The sequence below is a fragment of the Scleropages formosus genome, chromosome 2 (assembly GCF_900964775.1).
Source record: "Scleropages formosus chromosome 2, fSclFor1.1, whole genome shotgun sequence".
In the NCBI taxonomy this organism is placed as follows: domain Eukaryota; kingdom Metazoa; phylum Chordata; class Actinopteri; order Osteoglossiformes; family Osteoglossidae; genus Scleropages; species Scleropages formosus.
The window spans coordinates 28,323,485-28,341,629 of NC_041807.1; the positions used below are offsets into that span (position 1 = coordinate 28,323,485).

General features: G+C 40.0%; 1 protein-coding gene across 2 annotated transcripts; it reads left to right on the top strand.

Annotated features, from left to right (window-relative positions):
* The first annotated feature begins 9,853 nt into the window (after nt 1-9,853).
* On the top strand, nt 9,854-17,069 carry LOC108936924 (protein spire homolog 1). Of its 2 annotated transcripts, none has more exons than XM_029249812.1 (16): nt 9,854-10,222; nt 10,418-10,449; nt 11,104-11,280; nt 11,737-11,862; nt 12,275-12,337; nt 12,447-12,611; nt 13,231-13,311; nt 13,417-13,546; nt 14,339-14,430; nt 14,654-14,699; nt 14,888-15,006; nt 15,119-15,235; nt 15,324-15,391; nt 15,601-15,628; nt 15,797-15,924; nt 16,732-17,069. In XM_029249812.1, exons 1-16 carry the CDS (start codon nt 9,952-9,954, stop codon nt 16,898-16,900), a joined length of 1,812 nt encoding a protein of 603 aa, XP_029105645.1. In that variant the 5' UTR covers nt 9,854-9,951; the 3' UTR covers nt 16,901-17,069. The 2 variants fall into 2 exon arrangements, with proteins under 2 accessions (XP_029105645.1, XP_029105646.1); XM_029249813.1 differs by having other exon boundaries at nt 12,278-12,337.
* Nucleotides 17,070-18,145: the final 1,076 nt, after the last annotated feature.

The window sequence follows — 18,145 nt, forward strand, 5'->3', positions numbered from 1 at the left end:
TGAGTTAAAACTTGCAGAATGAAAGCTGTTCTCATAACAAAAGTATACTGTATTCACATGAAACTTTAGTTTTGCGTTTAGCTTCAAACGTACTGGAATACTGTCAATGTTTAAATGAAGAATATTTGGGGAAGATGACCATCATTAAAACGAATGTCACACCATCGTTATTGTTTAACACGTGCTCACATTTTTGTACAATAAAGCGGTAAAACGAAGTGTCTTTCAGATTAATAACCATAACTATGTGCATATTTTAATAGTAAAACATTTTATGTAATGCGCAAAACTGCCCTAGTGAAGACACGATATTATCTGGGTCCAACTACATTTTTAAATTTTACAAACAGCTTTTTCTTTACGAGGAAAGCGCAACATGACTATTGGATCAGTCTTTCTCAAATCGTGTTTAACTTTACTGGAGCGTTGGGTTCATCACAACCAATGAAGCTCTCGGATGTTGGAACGCAGCGGGCTTTCCGCTATCCAATCGCATGCAAATACAGCAACACCTGAAGCAAATTCTTGCGGAAGTCACGGGCCTGCAGCGCTTCGCCGGCGTCAAGTCCTCCGAGAATACAGAGAAACACGGAAAGGGGCGGGGAAAAAGTTGAGGTGGTGATGGGTGCTGTTGTCACAGCTACACGGTCCGTGCTCTCGTCATGAATACGAGGGTTAAATTCTAAATGGCATTACCCGCTAAGGGCGAATTCATTCCCCGCAGACGTAGACTGAGATAAAAAGTAAGAAAATGTTCGTCTCACCAAGAAGACACAGTGACTGAAGGCAGTGCGCTGCACGACGTCGAGCTCAGCTTCTCAGTTAGTTTGGAGTCGTTGATGGACCGACCGGTGAGAAATGACGCCGGGCGGGGACGTCACCTGTCCGGACAAGCACACGCGACACCTTAATCGAGTAACTAATTAGGCGATCGTGACACAAAGATACACTTAATGGTGGCGAATAGGCACGAAAAGGCCCTGCCGAAGCTGAAGCCGAACATTTGGATTCTCGCATAAACTTTAAATCATAATGATAAATGAGGCAAAAGGCCTATGTCACAGAATTGTGGGGGAGTTGGACGTTTAAAGCTTAAATATAACACTTGGTTGATGCAATTCAGACAAAATTAAGTAGTATTGTATTAGTTATGCTGGTAAAAATGATGATTGGTTGCGATCAGGACCTGTTGTTTCTGCTTACTGTTTGTTTATGTCTGCTTTGGGGACTTATTGTGATGTTTTTTGCTGAATATTTTAAAAATAATTTTTGTATGCTTGGGTGATATGATTGTCATTCTTGCTTGGTTCCAATCGGGACCTCTTTGTGTTTTACTGGAAAGCGTGTTTGTATTAAGTTAACAGTGAGGTACAGCTTAAAAACAAAAAGTCTGGACTGCACTGTTTAAGTTATGCTTAGTATTCGTTATAAGCCGGTCAATTGACAATTCAGGAAAAATGACATGTTTAAATGAGATTATTTTTGCTAGAGCATGTGTACAATTTAATATTTAACATACTGTACTTTTATAATTACACGTTTCTTATGCAAATCTCCATATTTAACAGTCGCAAGCCTCCAAATCCACACTGTACTACTTTGTGTATTAGGAAGTGACATTTCCAAAGACAACAGCAATTTAAGATTTAAGCCCAGCGGCTGTTAAAATGTAATGAGAAGATGCAGTGTCCTGTATAAATCAAATATTTGCTTGTTCTGTAAAGCTGTGTATGAAAGATAAGAAATGTCCTTATCCTCAATATTTGCTGTTTTTAGTATCTGCTATGGGGATTCCTCCTTGGTAGATTTGTTTTTGAGATTGTTTTGTAAACCCCTTGGAGAGAAAATTTTGAATGCTCCTTAATCTCCGTTAAATGACAGTGTGCATTTTCATGTCCCGGCCGAGTAGCTGAAAGTAGACTGTGGAAGGGCTGGAATTTTTAATTATGAAGTCCTTTGGAAAGCTAAATCTGGATCTCTTATGCGGTGTGTTATCAAGTTTGTTTTTAGTGCAGTACAAAATTAAAAAAAAAAAAAGAAGCAAAGCTGAAAAATGCACACAAGTTTTGTCAATTTTATTGCCCTGTGAGATATATTTTATTGATAAATTTAAGTAATTAAATGGATTACGATACTATAAGGTAGTAAGGTGCAAGACCTTGCTGTGAGAAATTAACCATAGTTCAAGACTATAAGCAAACTGTCAAAGTGATTCTTAAATTTAGTGAAATGAAAAGAATGATTGATAATAAAAAAAATCAATTCAAACATGAAACTCTGTCATCAGAAATTCAATTGGTTTTTTTTTTGTTTTTTTTAAATAAAGCACTCTTCCCACACAGTGACACAGCACACTTGAGCATAGGCATAGGGCAGAGAAACAAATACATCAGACAAGGAAACAAAGAAAACAGTTGACTACAGGCTAGCGTAATACATCATCAATGCTTTTATAAAGCTGTAAGTATGCCTACTGGCCATGAAGGAAAGGAACAAAAAACTCCCAACTGAAAGGTGAGGGAGAAAAAAACCTCTGGGGGTCCAAGCGCCAGTGGGAGCCCACCCGTCCTGGGCATTCTAGATTAAATAAGATTTCTAAGTTAGTTTACAGGTAATAATGGCTTTGTTGCTGTATGGTAGCTTGATTCCCCAGTTCAGCAAGGTACATCTTGTCCATCATGGTAGTTGGTCATCATCTTCAGTCAGCATGGGGTGCTTCTGTAACAGCCGGCCAGCCTCCTCAGATTTTATTGTAGGGAAACAATCCTCAACAAGAAGAAATTGTTAGTAACTTATAACTTAAATAAGTTTAATACGTTTTGATACACAGGTGGGAAAAACTGAAACACAGCCAAGTGGAGACATACACAAGTGAACATGTAAGTCTTTAGTTTGGATTTGAAGACTGAGACAGACAGGAAGAATTGTAAGAACTTATTATTATTCTCATACTTCACAGAGCTAATCTTACATAATGTGTATGTACCATAATTTATTGCAGATGAACAGATTGCGCATGGCGCACTTGAGGGAATGAGGCTCCTCAGCACCAATGACATGCAGCACAGTCCAGCACTGGCAGCTGAATGGCTTGAAGCCCTAAGGGTTCATACTGAATGGAACAGTCTTTGCACAAAGAAAAAAAGTCCGCCAGCTTCGTTGCCTTCCAGGGGTACATGGGTGATGATGTCCATGAGAAACTTATCTTTAAAAGCATACTTAACATATTGCAACTGGGTATGAATCAGTGGGACACTTTTTATTGAATTACACTGGATCCTTAAGTTACAAATACAATGGGACTGGAAGGCTGTTTGAAACTTGATTTGTTTGCACACTGAAAATCATTTTTACCATGTAAAAATGATGCAGTAGATGAAAGCTGAATAATACATATGTCCATCTGGTTTTCATGACTTAGGTTCTGTAAAAACTTCAAAGCTGTACTTAATAAAAAAAAAAAATGTGTGTAACACTTCAAATCATCCATTATCAAGTACATTTTGGTCAGCGGAGTGTTGCAATGTCTCCAGCCTACCCTGTAAACGGCACAAGACAGGATAAGCTATACCCCACCACGTGATGTCAGTGCATCCTAGTGTAGCACTGATTCCATTACCTTTTTTAATACTTAACTAACAAAAATGATGACTTAAATTGCAAAAATAAAAAAGACATTGCCTTCTAACACATAACCTGCCTTTATGCACGTCCCAAGAGCATCATACACGTCGGCTGAAACCGCTTGTCCCAAGCGGGGTCGCGGCGAGCTGGAGCCTAACCCGGCAACACAGGGCGTAAGGCTGGAGGGAGAAGGGCCACACCCAGGATGGGATGCTAGTCCGTTGTAAGGCACCCCAAGCAAGACTCAGACCCCTGACCCACCAGAAAGTGGGACCCAGCCAATCCCATAAAGGCATATTGTCCCTTTACCTCTACGTACCTCTACGTACCTCTACCAATTGATCAAGAGATTCTCCAACAATGTTGGAGTTGGATAGGCCATGCCCTTCGCAGACAAATTTCTAGCATTACTAGACAATCCCTCACATGGAACCACCAGGGGAAGAAGAAAAGAGGCCATCCAAAAAACACTTGCTGCCGTGACCTGGAGACAGATGCCAAGAGGGTGAGCCATACCTGGGGGCAGCTGGAGAGACTGCGTCAGGACAGAGATGCTTGAAGAGCACAGGTTGGCGTAACTAACCTCTACCAGTTACCCATATTTTAGTGTGAATTCAGCTGGAATCTTGAAAACCAAGCTGGATGCGATGCTGTAGATGGTTGCTAAAACAACTGTGTTTAAATGTTTTTTCTTTAATCTGCTGTGATGTTCTTAAGATAGTTTTATAAGCATCTCAATGCAATATTTACTGTAGGGATGAATATTATAATTCAAGCAAAACATTAGCTGAAAAACAAGTGCTGTAGCTCTTTTTTAAAAATTTGGTCAGCCTATCACTGATCAGAGGAGTCTACTACTACTGTAAGAAGATTATGGTTCTCTGTCTCTGATGTTTATAAAATTTAATCTATGTGCAATCAAGAACACCAGTCATAATATTCTGCTGCAATACCAGCAGAATACTATGATTGATCCATTGGCTGCCAGTCAGATGATTGCCAGTCAGCAGGATAACAAGCAAGAGTTTGAGGCCTAAAGTGATCTTTGGCTAATGTCAGGTCGGATGATGGCGTCCCCAGGTGTGCAATGCAGCCACTCTAGTTCAAACAGCAGCAGGATATGCATCAACAGCAGCAGCAGCAAACGGCCCAACATCAGCGGATGGCACAGGGAAAGTTGCAAATGCAACAACAGATGGTACATCAACAGATGCAATCACAACTGCAGATAACACATCCTAAGTAGCGGCAGGTTACACAATAACAACAGCATCAGACTGCTCAGCCACAAAAACAAATGACACATTAACAATCACAGCTGGCCTTTGGAGAAAAGCAGCTGATAAATGAATAACTTGAAATGTAAACTAATTAAAAAATGTAGATGATTCCTCCTAAGCTCCTCAGGCAAAGGTCAGCTGAAATTGCATATGCTGTAGTAGGCATGTTGGTATGTTATCAAAGTTTACATGATCCACAGCTAATACTTTTATGGAAACATGATGGAACTGGAGGTATATTAACCAAATATATTCTTCCCTCATCTTGGATCAACTACTCTAACTGAACAGGGCTTAGGTATTGTAAAAAACTGATTTCTGAATGATATATTTTTAAGTGTTCTGTTAATATTTAATGGCACTTAAAACTTACTTGTTGTCGTGAGTCTGTTGTATAATATCTAGAATACAGATGTTTGAAGCATCAGAAGTAATTTGGATGACGAGAAGTCTTGCAGATATTTTTATCTGGAGGAACTGCACAATTACCTTAGCATCTGTGGAATGTAAATGATTTGTTTGTCTTGTGATCACAAAGTCTCTATATTGGTGGGGGGTACAATTTCTGCTATAAAACAAGTTACATTTTATTCTGAATAACTCCAGATATGCTGAATCGCTGGGTTAGCAGAAAACCTTTAAGAAAGGAAAAATGTTGCTCTTCGAATAGATTTTGGCTGCTTACTAAAATGTGCACCACAAAACATGGTGGTTTTAAAAAATGGGTCCCGTTAAGTAGGAAGGTTCAGGGGTGAAACGATTTAAAAAAACTTTTGAAATTAGGCTTTACAGACTTGAGTGCAGATACCATGTAGTACATATAGTAATATTTTGCCACTTAAAGTAGAATAAAAAGCATCTAATTTTTTTGTTTTTCGATAATGGATGAACTTTGGGAATTATTCCATCTAATCAGTTGAATATTTAATGGTTTTTCCTATGGACTTGTTCTCAAGATTTTTATACATATGGTGTGTATTTGAAACATTGATTTTGTACAGAAAATTGCTCAGCTATACAGTAGATCACTGTTGCTTTTCCACTACTACTGACACTTTCCACTTTTAAAAACTTAAAAATAAACATTAGACCTACAATTTTTACTACTGTTGTGCAAAGATGGAGAGCTAGAAAATACACAGATATGCTAGTTAGGTAGAAAAAACATCAAGCAGATATTTTACAAAAATGTTAAGCAGGATTGAAAATTGGTAAAAAAAAATTGTGATTTAAATAAGAGGAAGAAGATAAAGGATAAAAAGCTTCAGCTGCAGAGTGTACAAACTGCCCTAAAGTATTTGTACTTACTGATGGTCAAGCCTTCTTCTCTTCACCCACTCTTACTGAGACTGGTGTGTTTAAGGGATCTGAAGGGTGCCCTGCAAAAGACTAAAGGCTCCAGAGGCTCCAGTGAATGTTAAAGGATCAAGGTCTTGCAGCGCTTGGCGAGGTACTGCTTCTCACTCCACTACTGTTCCCACCACCACCACCACCACAGGGAAAGGTATGTTATACTCTCAGTGGCAACTTTAATAAATACAATGACCTTACACTGGGAAGGTCCCCCTTTTGCCTGCAGAACAGCCTTTACACTTTGAGGTATGGATTCAGCAAAGTGCTGGAAACATTCCTTATGGATTTTGGTCCATGTTAAGTCACAAGCATCACATAGTTCTTGCAGATTTTTCTGCCACACAATCATGCTGCAAATCCCCTGTTCCACCTCATTAAAAAGGTGCTCTATTGGGTTGAGATCTGAGGACTGTGTAGGCCACTTGGAACCACCTTGAGGTGATGTTTGCTTTGTGACACGGCATATTATCCTGCTGGAAGGATCCATTTCAAAAAGGGCAGATAGTGGCCAGAAAGGGATGCACCTGGCCAGCAACAATGATAAGACATGATGTGTCATCAACATTCTCCACATCATTGCACCACCAGCAGCCTTTACACTACTACATTACAGCAGCCATTATACCACCTTTGACACAGCCGAAAGGAGTGGAAACTAGGATGTTCTTCCACTACAGATGAACGTGACTTGCCCCTTCTAATGCTTTGCCCAGCAATACCTGAAATTCTTCACTAGTACCTGGCCAGTACCAAGCTAGTACCTGAATGCTCTCAATGCAAGGCAGTACATGTAGAAAGCTCAAACTGAGTTAAAGAGCTAAATGGATCAACAATATCAACTTTTTTGGTTAATTATAAATTAATTTCTTGCTTCTGTTTACATGTTTCCTGCTCAGAGTACTGAGTAAAACACAATTTCAGGTTTGTATATAGTAACACCCTTCCCAAAAAGTTGCCTCAGAGGGTTTAAAAAACACTGCGCACATGCAAAAACTAACAATAGCTACAAAATCATCTACAAAAATTAAACCATTTCATTTGACTGAATTAGCAACTTTCTGTTTTTACAGATGCAAACACTGGTACAAGTCTGACACTGGCTAAGCAAACTAAATCAAAAGGATCTATCTCTTGTTGACCTGTTAATTGTAAAAGTTACGCAAATGGTAACAATTTTTCAACATTTCTTAGTTATGTCATTTTTAAATGGGGGAAATAATCATGTACAGAGAAATTCATGGAGAAATTCTGCCCCAGCAGTTTGTTGCCTTTTGCGACGTGAGTCTTTCAGAGAGGTTAACCAACCAATCAACCAATGTCTATAACCGCTTGTCCCAAGCAAGGGTTGCGGCAATCCGGAGCCTAACCCGGCAACACAGGGTGCAAGGACGAGGGGGGGAGGGACACACCCAGGACGGGATGCCAGTCTGACGCAAGGCACCCCAAGCAGGACTCAAACACCAGACCCACCACACAGCGGGCACTGCTCAAACCCACTGTGCCCTCCCTTCAGAGAGGCTGAATAAATTTTGTTGTTACTTATGTTATTTAATCACAAAATTGGAAAACTACATTTTGCTTAACAAACTTATCCCTATGAACATGGGAGATTTTCATTTCATTTTCATAATTTAGGAGTTTGTGTGGTGCACAACAGTAACATCTTAATAACCTTCCGTATGAAATGTGACCTATCTCTTCAAGCTCATGTGCGGTCTGCTAAATGCTCCATGGATTATTTACTCTGTTGTACTGAGATGCAATGCTGCTTGACCAAGCATGTAAAATTAATGTGATCATTACTGTGGAGCTACAGTGGTGCTTGAAAGTTTGTGAACCCTTTAGAATTTTCCCTATTTCGGCATGAATATGGCATAAAACATCATCAGATTTTCACACAAGTCCTGAAACTCAATAAAGAGAACCCAGTTAAACAAACGAGACAAAAACATTATACTTGTTCATTTATTTCTTGAGGAAAATGATCCAATGTTTGTGAATGTTTGCTTTTAACAACAAGTGTGACCCCTTTGTGCAGCAGCAGCTAAATGTTTCCAGTAACTGTTGATCAGTCCTGGACATTTGCTTGGAGGAATTTCAGCCTATTCCTCCTTACAGAAGAGCTTAAACTCAGAGATGTTGGTGGGCTTCCTCACATGAACTGTCCACTTCAGGTCCTTCCACAACATTTCTATAGGATTACGATATGGGGGTGGGTGCTGCGGTGCAGCGGTGCAGCAGGTTTGGCTGGGTCCTGCTCTCTGATGGGTCTGGGGTTCGAGTCCTGCTTGGGGCGTCCTGCTCTGGGTGTGTCCCCTCCCCCCCAGGCCTGTGCTGCCGGGCTAGGCTCTGGCTCGCCCCGACCCTGCTTGGGACAAGCGGCTTCAGTCAATGTGTGTGTGAGTTGATACTCTGTCTTTATTCATAAACCTAAAAATTTTGCAGAATGAGTGATGTGATTTGTGATACAAAGGTTAACAGAGTTAGAATAACACTAGTTCCGTGCATTCTGAGACACAGTGGTGCCTCACAGATCCTAGCCTGTGATTTCTTCCCCTGTAACATTTTATGTAACTGCCTAAATAGGATATTTTTCGAGTCCAGAGTCCAGGTGAGTGTGATTTGGCGAAGACAAAACTAAAGAAGATATTATAAGTGGAGTTTATATGTATTCAGTAAATAAGGTAGCTAAATGTTGTATGTGGCTTTGGAGAAACAAGTCAGGTAAATTTAACATTTTCACAGTAAACTTGTGGTATCAGTTGCTTTCACTTGTGAACAAATGACTTCATTTGTCCAAAACAGTTTTGTTTTTCTCTCTTCCATTGATTGGTATCCATCTACCTGTAAACACATTCCTCGCATCAGACTTGCTGTGTCAAGCAACATATTAAATCCATAACTAACAGCGTTTCACAAAAAGAGATGCTGCAGTTTTTTTTAGACCTGAAAAAGGCAAGAGCAACTTGGAAGAAGTCAGTAATCTAGTTTTCCCATAGTATTTTCTTCAGAGCCCAAAGATCTTAAAGCCCCATTTACTGAGAAAGGAATTATTTTTTTAAAACAAACTGTTCAGGAACAGAACTCCAACAACCCAAAGGTACCAACGGTTCGCGCGGGAAAACAGACATCAAATACAACATGTTAGTCCACACAGAGCAGCTAATAAAACACGTCAGGTTAAATTCTATAATTTCGCAACGTAAAAAACTAGTGTTATAAAATCTATAAATTGCAGCGTAATAAACTAAGTAAACCGTGTGTCCTGAGCATTTTTTGTGGAAGATTAAACATAACTCGGTCTGTCTCGTATAATAAACAGCCATCGTAAAGAGATGAGTGACATGTTTAATCTAACCAGCCAGGTGATAACGGTTAAGATAATTAGGGGACGACGTGTCCATTCCTTCCTTAGACGGATGCTATCGCTCCAAACATCGTTAAACTTTTATTTATCCCCTCATGGTTCCGTACCTTTGGCCCTCTAACTTAGCGTGGCGCTTCTGCTCCGAAAGTGAGAAATAAGCAGTTATTTTCTGCGCTCGCTCGTCTGCCTTTACGTGCTATATAGAACCTTCTTGTGTTGTGTTCGATTCTTACTAATTCACTTGCACTACAGCGTTTGGGCTTTAATCGAGAGTTAGAAACTTCTCGAGCGCCATGGAGATTTAACCAGCGAGACACAGGTGCTCGCATGGAGCCCGCTGGTGAAATGGAGGCGCTTTCGGCTGCGAGCTCCAGCGTTGAGCTCCGCCTCGGCGAGATCCTGGAGCTGCAGGGCGAGCCCGTCACGGAGGAGCAGGCCTGGGCGCTGTGCTACCAGCTGGCCGCGCTGCTCTCCGAAGGGCCCGGTGGCGTGCATGTGCAGGCGGGAAGGCGCAGGGTTCTCCGGCTCCGTGGCGCCCAGGCCGTCGTCCTCTCGCACGATGGCAGCATCAGCCTCAGATTGGAAGACGACACGATAGGTGTGATGCGTTTAATAATCTGCTGGGATGGTGTTCTTAGGGGGGGTTTTTCCATTTTTAAATTTCTTTTTTCCTTTTTAATGTGGAAAAACATGCTGCGAGGAAGCCAAGACCAGTGAGTTTTAGTTCACTGACTCACTGTAGATTCAAATATGTTGTCTTTTAATTCTTCTTGTTGTGAACTTCTCCTTCCAGATGATTGTTTTACCTGTGACACAGAAGACAAGGTAAGTCAAATCCACTCAATTTTTTTTTTGTGACTTTAAAATTTAAACAGGCTTATGACTGCAGCACCCTGAAAATTTTTAGTTGCTTCTTCTGTGCTTTGTAGCTCAGATTTTCTGGGGGGGGAAGGTTCTGTCAGCTTCACTGTGCTTGAAATGAGTGGCCTGGTGGTGTGAAAGAATGTGGGTTTGATCCCCGCTTGGTCTGTGTGGCGTTGGCTTGTTCTCCCTGTGTCTGTCTGTATGGGGTTGCTCTGGTTTCCTCTCACAGCCCCAAGATGTGCATTGTGCCCGATGATTCTGGGATGGACTCTCTGGCTTCTCATGACCCTACTCAGGACAAGTAGTTATTGAAACTGACTGGAATGGTGAAATTAGAAACAAAATAAGGTTATAGGTTGGCTGTTAAAGACAATCATTGGTGAGGGGACAGCTAGAAGTGTAGTGGTTAGAGCTGCTGCCTTTGGACACAAATCCCACCTCCAGCTTTAGTACCCTTGTGTAAGGTACTTACCCTGAATTGCTCTAGTAAAGTTACCAAGTGGTATAAATGGGTAAATTTAGTTGTAAGTTGCTTTGGAGAAAATCATCAGATACATGAGTAAATGTAAATGTCTTCCCCTGCCTTCTGTTAAGGATGGAAATTTCCCTGTGCAGGTTGTAGATTTTATTGGACGACTGATCTACTCCTGTCTGGACTGGGGTCTGAGAAACGACGTGGAGCGGGAACTGAACGAGAGCCTTGAAGGTCTGGTCTGTCAGATGACCAAGGTCACCCTTAGCCAGAATATGGAGTCCTTTCAGCCTGTGAGCACCCTTGCTGAAGTCATCCAGGTATAAATTCGAGTCACCTTCACTGAGAAGTACCTAGTTCATAGGATTTAACACCCATGCGCTTGATCGTCCTCATCCATTGCTGTCAAGTCTTACATATTTGGAGCACAGGTTTGCTCGCATGCCTGAGCGTGGTGGAGAAATCTCCTGTTTTGCAGCTGAACCTTGGAGTTGCAGTAAGAATGACATTTGATGGCAATTGGTATGTTGCAGGAAAAAACCTTGTACACCTTGCTCCTGCAGTTCAGGCTGCAAATGTTGTTCAGCAGTCCAGGTGCATATCTCCCTTTATCTGAAAGCCTTTCTACTTAAGTAGAAATTCCAGTGTGTCGGATCTTGAACTATAGCTTTGGTTGAGGTGTGACCTGTGTATCTGTAGCAAGCTAGAAGTAAAGAGATGGTAGCAATGATGTAAGCACTAGTCCTGAAGACTGTAGAAGGTTCCCTTTCCATCAGATCTGCAGGGATCGACTGTATGACCCGGACCAGGCACCGCGCCACTACAAAGACGTATGCTGCACCCTCTTCTCAGAAACTGTAGAGCTTTGTCAGTACCGTCACACCATCCAGCATACAAAAGAGGTGAGTTGAACCTTGAACATCTAATTGGGGATGTGTCCAAATCCCCTCCATGATAATGCTGTCAGCTTGTAGAAATACACAGCCCTTCCCTGGTAAGTCTGAAGTGCTGTGTAGTCTGATTCTTGTTGTAGGGGAAATATGCATGGTCCATGCATTGTCTTCGTGCTAACTATACAAACTGAGATGGAATTCTCTGATTTTATATAGTTAATGTTACCAATTTTATGTAGCATGTCTTCTAAGGTAATGCACAAATCATATTTTCTATGAGATGTATATCACATTGGAGAAAAGCGTCTGCTAAATGAATAATTGTAAATGTTACTGTTTTAGATTTTTACAAACTTAAAAACAAGTTTAGTTTTTCTTGCATGCAATTTTTAAAAAAAAAAAAAAAAAATCTACCAATCAGCAGACTCTGCATAAGTTTGTTATGGACCCGGAAACAAGAAGTGTTCAAATAACAACTGATTGGGTGAGTGAAACTGACACCCCAACCCAAATAAAAATTCTGAATTGTCATGAAAGGATTTTCAGCATAGTCAAGTAGTGAGTTTAACAGTCAGTGCTCATACCCTTTCCAGATGTTTGTGTGGAAACGCCTTGTGGAAGAGCTAAGCCGAGGTATGAAACTTCGGCCCAGTGTGGATCGGCTGAACCTGAGCGCTCCCCTACCTGTTGCGCACTCCCCTTCCAAGCAGCTGTTGGCGGACATCCAGCTCCAGAGGTTCAAGCTTCGCAAAGTTGAGGTTGGGGGTCACCTGTGTTTGAGTGTTCCCTTTGCAAGTAAACTAAACTGGTTTCCTCTGCACTGTGGGTCCATTCTGGATGGAATGGATTGGTATTCTTGTCTGATGCTCTTTTGGATTAATTCCAACCCCCATCCAGTTAGAATGTGGGGAACGGTCCTCCAACCTTAGTTTCTGCTCCATTTTTCTAGTCATTCCTAGTATAGGATATAGGAGAAAAGAACTTGCTTAACTCAAGCCTCTTATTTCAGTATGCATCCTTACCCCAGTTTAGAAGCATAATGTACTCAATAGCTCAGATTGGTTTCTTAAATTGTCATTTAGTTAGAAAAAGACCACTCAAGCCCAGAAAATTCATTGTGTTTTAAAATATGCCCAATTTTACCTGGTTGTGTTAAAGTGCCTTTACATCCCTGGTTTATTTAGGTACCTTGTAAGGCTCAACTTCAGATTTTGTGAGGAGTGATTTGTGGGGGATGACACATTTAAAGTCAGAGAAATGTTGGTATTTAAGATTTGAAACAGAGGGCCTGACACTTCTTGTATTTGTGTCAAAGAATGTACAACCCTTAATGTCCCCAGCTAATCCATCCAGTGGTATTGGTTTTTTCTTTGGCAGACTGTCAGCAATAGACATAACTGGACAGACCCTCACAATTCTCTCCTGGAATTTGTCCGTTCAAGGCCCAAACTAAGACCTGTGAGTAATTGATTGGAAAAAATGGCCTTAATTCAGTTGGCTTGACTCCAATATTCTAAATCCACATACTGTTAGTTTGGTATGCATCCCCCCCTTTCTGTGTAGGCCTCACATCGAAAACTGAAAACTCTTCCCAAAGAAGAAGCTAGCATACATGAACTCCTGATGGAGGAAATCCGTACAGTAGATCAACAGAAGCTGTTTTCTTCACATAAAAGGAGGTTGGCATGTAAAGGTATTTTCAAATCCTTCATGTGCCCTGAGTACATGGCCTTTATGCCCCTGTATAGGGTGGGTTTTGTTGTACCTGACAATTTAATAGACTATTGATGCAATGTTATGTTTTTTTTTTTTTTTTTTTTTTTTTTTTTTTTTTAAATATAAACTAGCTGTGGCTTTGTTTTTAGATTTTATTTCAGGGATATAATTTTGGGATAGATTAACAAAGGTTTTTGTTCTCAATGTTTACCTGAAATAATGATCACTGTATAAACAGCTATGATCAATTGTCAATCCTTCCAAATAAAATTCAATACTATAGTTCTGCCTATGAAACACTATACTAAACTTTCCTACTACCACTGTAGCAATTTCCTTGAATTCAGATAAACTTCAATAGATGGCAAACTTGAATCTGGTTTAAAAATGCATATTTTTGATTTGGATTTATTCAGTCAAGCATTATGTTCAGCTACAAAATGGCATATGGAGGGTTCTTATGACTGAGACCCACTCTTCTATATAACATTACATGGAATTTCATATCCAGCCAAGGTGACATTCTGTTCACTTAATTACATCGGTATGGTAGTTTGGGTTTACGCTAAGCAAATACAAAACTGCTTGAGGACCTTGTGGAGCTGTTTTGGACCCTAGTATTAAAGGGATTTCCTACCTCTTGTATTTCACTTGCACCTCTGATTTGCTTCAGTGAAAACATTCAATTGTATAAAATACTTTGGATGAAAACTAGGGTACCAATTACATGTATTATACTAGTTAATACCAGTTTATTCCCATATTTCAGTCAGTGTAGACAATATAGACTCCTCTTCTGAAGATACCTCTTTCCTGCTGAACCCAAGTGTAGTACCTGAACTTCAGGAAGTGGACTGTGAGGTAAGGCCTGCCTTTGACATGACCAAATTAGCAGTTGCAAGAGTTTTGTTTCCAAAAAAGTTGGCAGGGAGTGATGTGTATGTGTGGTGGTTTTCTTTAAGTAGTGAAAATGCTGTAATTCCCTGGAATATGGTGTAAGGTGTATTGGTGACCTGTTTTTTTTTTTTATTAAAAAAAAAAAAACCCACCACCGCTGTCAAAGAACTTCTCCTTTGCCTCATAGGAAGATCTACATGATGAAAAACTACATCCAACCAGCAACATTACAGGTACAGGATAGTCAGTGCTGTACCTGTGGCTTTAAGACAGCCTTTTTTTCTTTATACATCTTGACTACTAGATTAAATGCTTTTAAATAAGTCTGGGATTTTTCCCTAGTACTGCTAAAAGTAATGTGGTAGAATGATTACTGCGTTTTCACTGGTTTATAGTTGATTTAATTTTCTGGGGAGTTCAGTGGACCAGGAACTGAAGTTCTACCCTGTGTTGGCATCCTCTCCAATGGACCCCAGCTATCGTTGCTCAAGATCAAAGCAAAGGTCCCGTTCGCTCACTAACAATGGCCGACTTAAATCGGTTGGTCTGGTTTTGTCACCTTCTGTATTTATGTGGCAAGTGTTTAAAGGCTTAGAACCCTGCATTGTTGAGCTACAACTTTAACAGACCTGACAATCTTCTCATTTTAAAGGAGAAGAGCAATGGATATGTATGTGTTCCACTCACTATTGCTGAACTCATCAAGGAGCGCCAAGAGGAGATGAAAGCCTTGAAAATCATATCTTGTGATGGATTTATAAACTGGAGGGTGAGTTCAGTCCCCATTGACTTGTATTTCTTGAAGATATTCTTTGGCAGAATGTTGGCGTTTTGTAAATGGAGGTCTTGTTTTGCAGGTATGCTCTTGTTGTTCAAAGAGGAGTATGTATTTCACCTGGCATAACTCATGCTTCCTTTGCAACAAGTAAAGTATTCCTCTGCAACTCCAAGTTCCAAATGAGACACTGGGGTTCTTCTATACCTCTTGTAATGACAGTAATGTCAGTAATGTTGTTGTGAAAGTACCACTAAGTGTGAATGATATTGAGAATATGTAACCTGTTTGTATGTAAACTGGTTTGTGAGTGTAGGTCATAAAGGTTTATTTCAACAAGGCTGCTGTTTTTCTTACAGGGTGCTATGTCCAGAATGCTGCATTGAGGTATGTTGTATCTTCCTTTCCCCAGTGTTTAACGACTTGTTCTGCTTCCACTATTGTAATATCCAGAAGGCAGATATAGGAGCCAAGGCAGATTTAGATATTTTTATCAATTGTCACCAGTTCCTAGGAAGAGAGTAGTTGCAGTTTACTTTAAATCTATGTTCATAGATGAGATTACCTTTCAAGGGGTGTATGAACTTGCCTGTGAGTTTCTTCAAGAAGATTGTGCTGAGTAGGGATAATGACCAAGGGAGGAGCCAGTTCTGGAAAGAGCGCTGGTCGTGGGACTACTCCAGGTGAGCAGACAACACACTTTGCACAGACTGTAACAGTACACATTACTGGCTCTGTAGACACTATCAATAAAATAGTACTAAACCCATTCCTATGAGGGTTAATGCCATCCCATTGGTTTGGCTGCTGAATATTTATCATAAGTCTGCAAAGCATGTTCTGTGTAGTTTTACTGAGATGTTTGATGCTAGATCTTCATGTGATTGCAAGAGTAAGGCTTTGTTCCTGCTAGGTTAGAGATATTCATGTTGCATCTTTAATTGTAGCCGTGAAAGCAGAGGCACAGTGGTTACTATGAGTAACTGACTTTGTAGTTGCATGGTGTTTATTATAATGGACTGAGGATCCAGGTTAGTATCCTACTATTTGCTTTAGGACTTGAGCAAGTTATGAAATATGAATTGCTACAGCAAAACTTACCCTACTGTAAAAATGAATACACCACTAATCTTAAATTGCTTTCAAGAAAAGTGTGAGCTAAATAGTACTGTACTGAACTTGCTGGTTCAGTTGTGATTGGATTGATACTGAGATTCAGTATGATGGGATGTTCTCATGTTGCATAGTGCTAAGCATAACTTTCTGTACATAGTTAAATATTTTGTGTTCATCCCATGTTTACTTTGACTGCTGCTCTGAATCAATAACATAGACAGGAGTTCTGTTAGGAATCACCTGTGTGTGGTTAACTCACTACAACTACCCATGTATTTTTCTTTGAGTAGGACTTCATGTGAGGGGATGGATGTACTTGAGCTAGCAGCTATTGGATGCATGTTAATAGTTTCATGCATGCTACCTTTTTAAAGGGTTCCCCTGGTTCTGGAATGTCAAGTCATGTCCTCTCTCCCACTGCACTGCCGAGCCATGAGGGACTGGTACACTCAGGACATTTGCGTGGGCTGCAAGGGATACTTGCTTGATGCTTGTGACTCTGTAATCAGACTATGTTCCAACTCTAGCCCTCAAGAAATCTGACAACACCCTCCTCCCTCCAATGTTGACTGCCTACATTTTCCCCATAAAACTCAGGCTTGTCTAACCCCCCTGCCCCATCACCACTGCACACTCCTGTGATCCTTTTGTAAACCAGTTTCAACACAAGTGGAGTTTTTCCACTTTGCGGTATACTGTAACATCCAAGCTCACATAACACTTAAGCTTGTTAAACCTATGTTCTATGACTTAACAGTTGGAATGTTAAACCTTTTAAATTGATATTTTAAGGTTTTTTCCCTCCGTCTAATAAATGTTAATTGTACCTTGTCTTAATCGTGTTCACTAGTTACTGATTGAAGTGGAGCAGTGGTAACTTTTTTTTTTTTTTTTTTTTTTTTTTTTTTTTTTTTTTAAAACCAGCTGACAATCATACAAGCTGAATTTCACATTGAAATGCTTATTGGCTGCTTTTGATTTATCTGGTAACTTATCTGACTTTTCACAGATGAAATCGGTACACCAGTTTTGGAAATCTACCAATTTATATAGACAACTAAAACTTGGAGATTAGTACATACAAATGGATTACACTTTTTCATGTACTGTGGATATCTGATTTTATAGAAAACCTGACTTCAGTGGGTGGTCCCCCCCCCCAAAAAAAAAAAGTGACCAATAAAAGGACAGTTTTCATTTTCTTGATGAGACTAATTTCCTAGGCAGTAAAATGAAGTGATAGCATTAGAGATGTAGTATAATTAGGAAGCCAAATTCAGGAAGTGTTACATCTTGTTTAAATCAGATGTTTACCCAGTCACCCATCTGGGTGATGAGAATTTTTCACTGTTGATTGACATCTTCATTATGTTTAGATGCTGAAGGTATATTAGTAATTTACTTTGAAAAGAACAAAAAGTAAATCATTTCAGTCCTATGAAACAAACTTAGGTCATCAGTACAACCTTAGCAGTTGTGCTAAACATTGAAATATTTTTGGCATTTAAAAAAAAAATGATGGCAGCAAAATCAATATAAACTTAGTCCAGGGTGCACTCTGACTTCTATACATTCTTTAAAGGTTTGAACAGAATGATGGAACATTGTTCTGTAATTGTTAGGACTGGGCTTTTCTGGTTTTACATGTTAGTGTTTCCACTTCTGATTTTGGACATGAAATATTTTCAAATCATGAAATATGAACAACTTTATATAATTGTATTGACTGGTTGAAAAATTGATCGTGACCAATATTGCGGACTCAATTTGGGGCAACTACAGCAGCCG

What these genes read in the sequence shown, in the direction of transcription:
- LOC108936924 (XM_029249812.1), top strand. Translation starts at nt 9,952, where the DNA reads ATGGAGCCCGCTGGTGAAATGGAGGCGCTTTCGGCTGCGAGCTCCAGC. An exon ending in TCCAACCAGCAACATTACAG is followed by an intron (nt 14,700 to 14,887) that starts GTACAGGATAGT and finishes TGGGGAGTTCAG; the next exon opens with TGGACCAGGAACTGAAGTTC. An exon ending in TGGTCGTGGGACTACTCCAG is followed by an intron (nt 15,925 to 16,731) that starts GTGAGCAGACAA and finishes ACCTTTTTAAAG; the next exon opens with GGTTCCCCTGGTTCTGGAAT.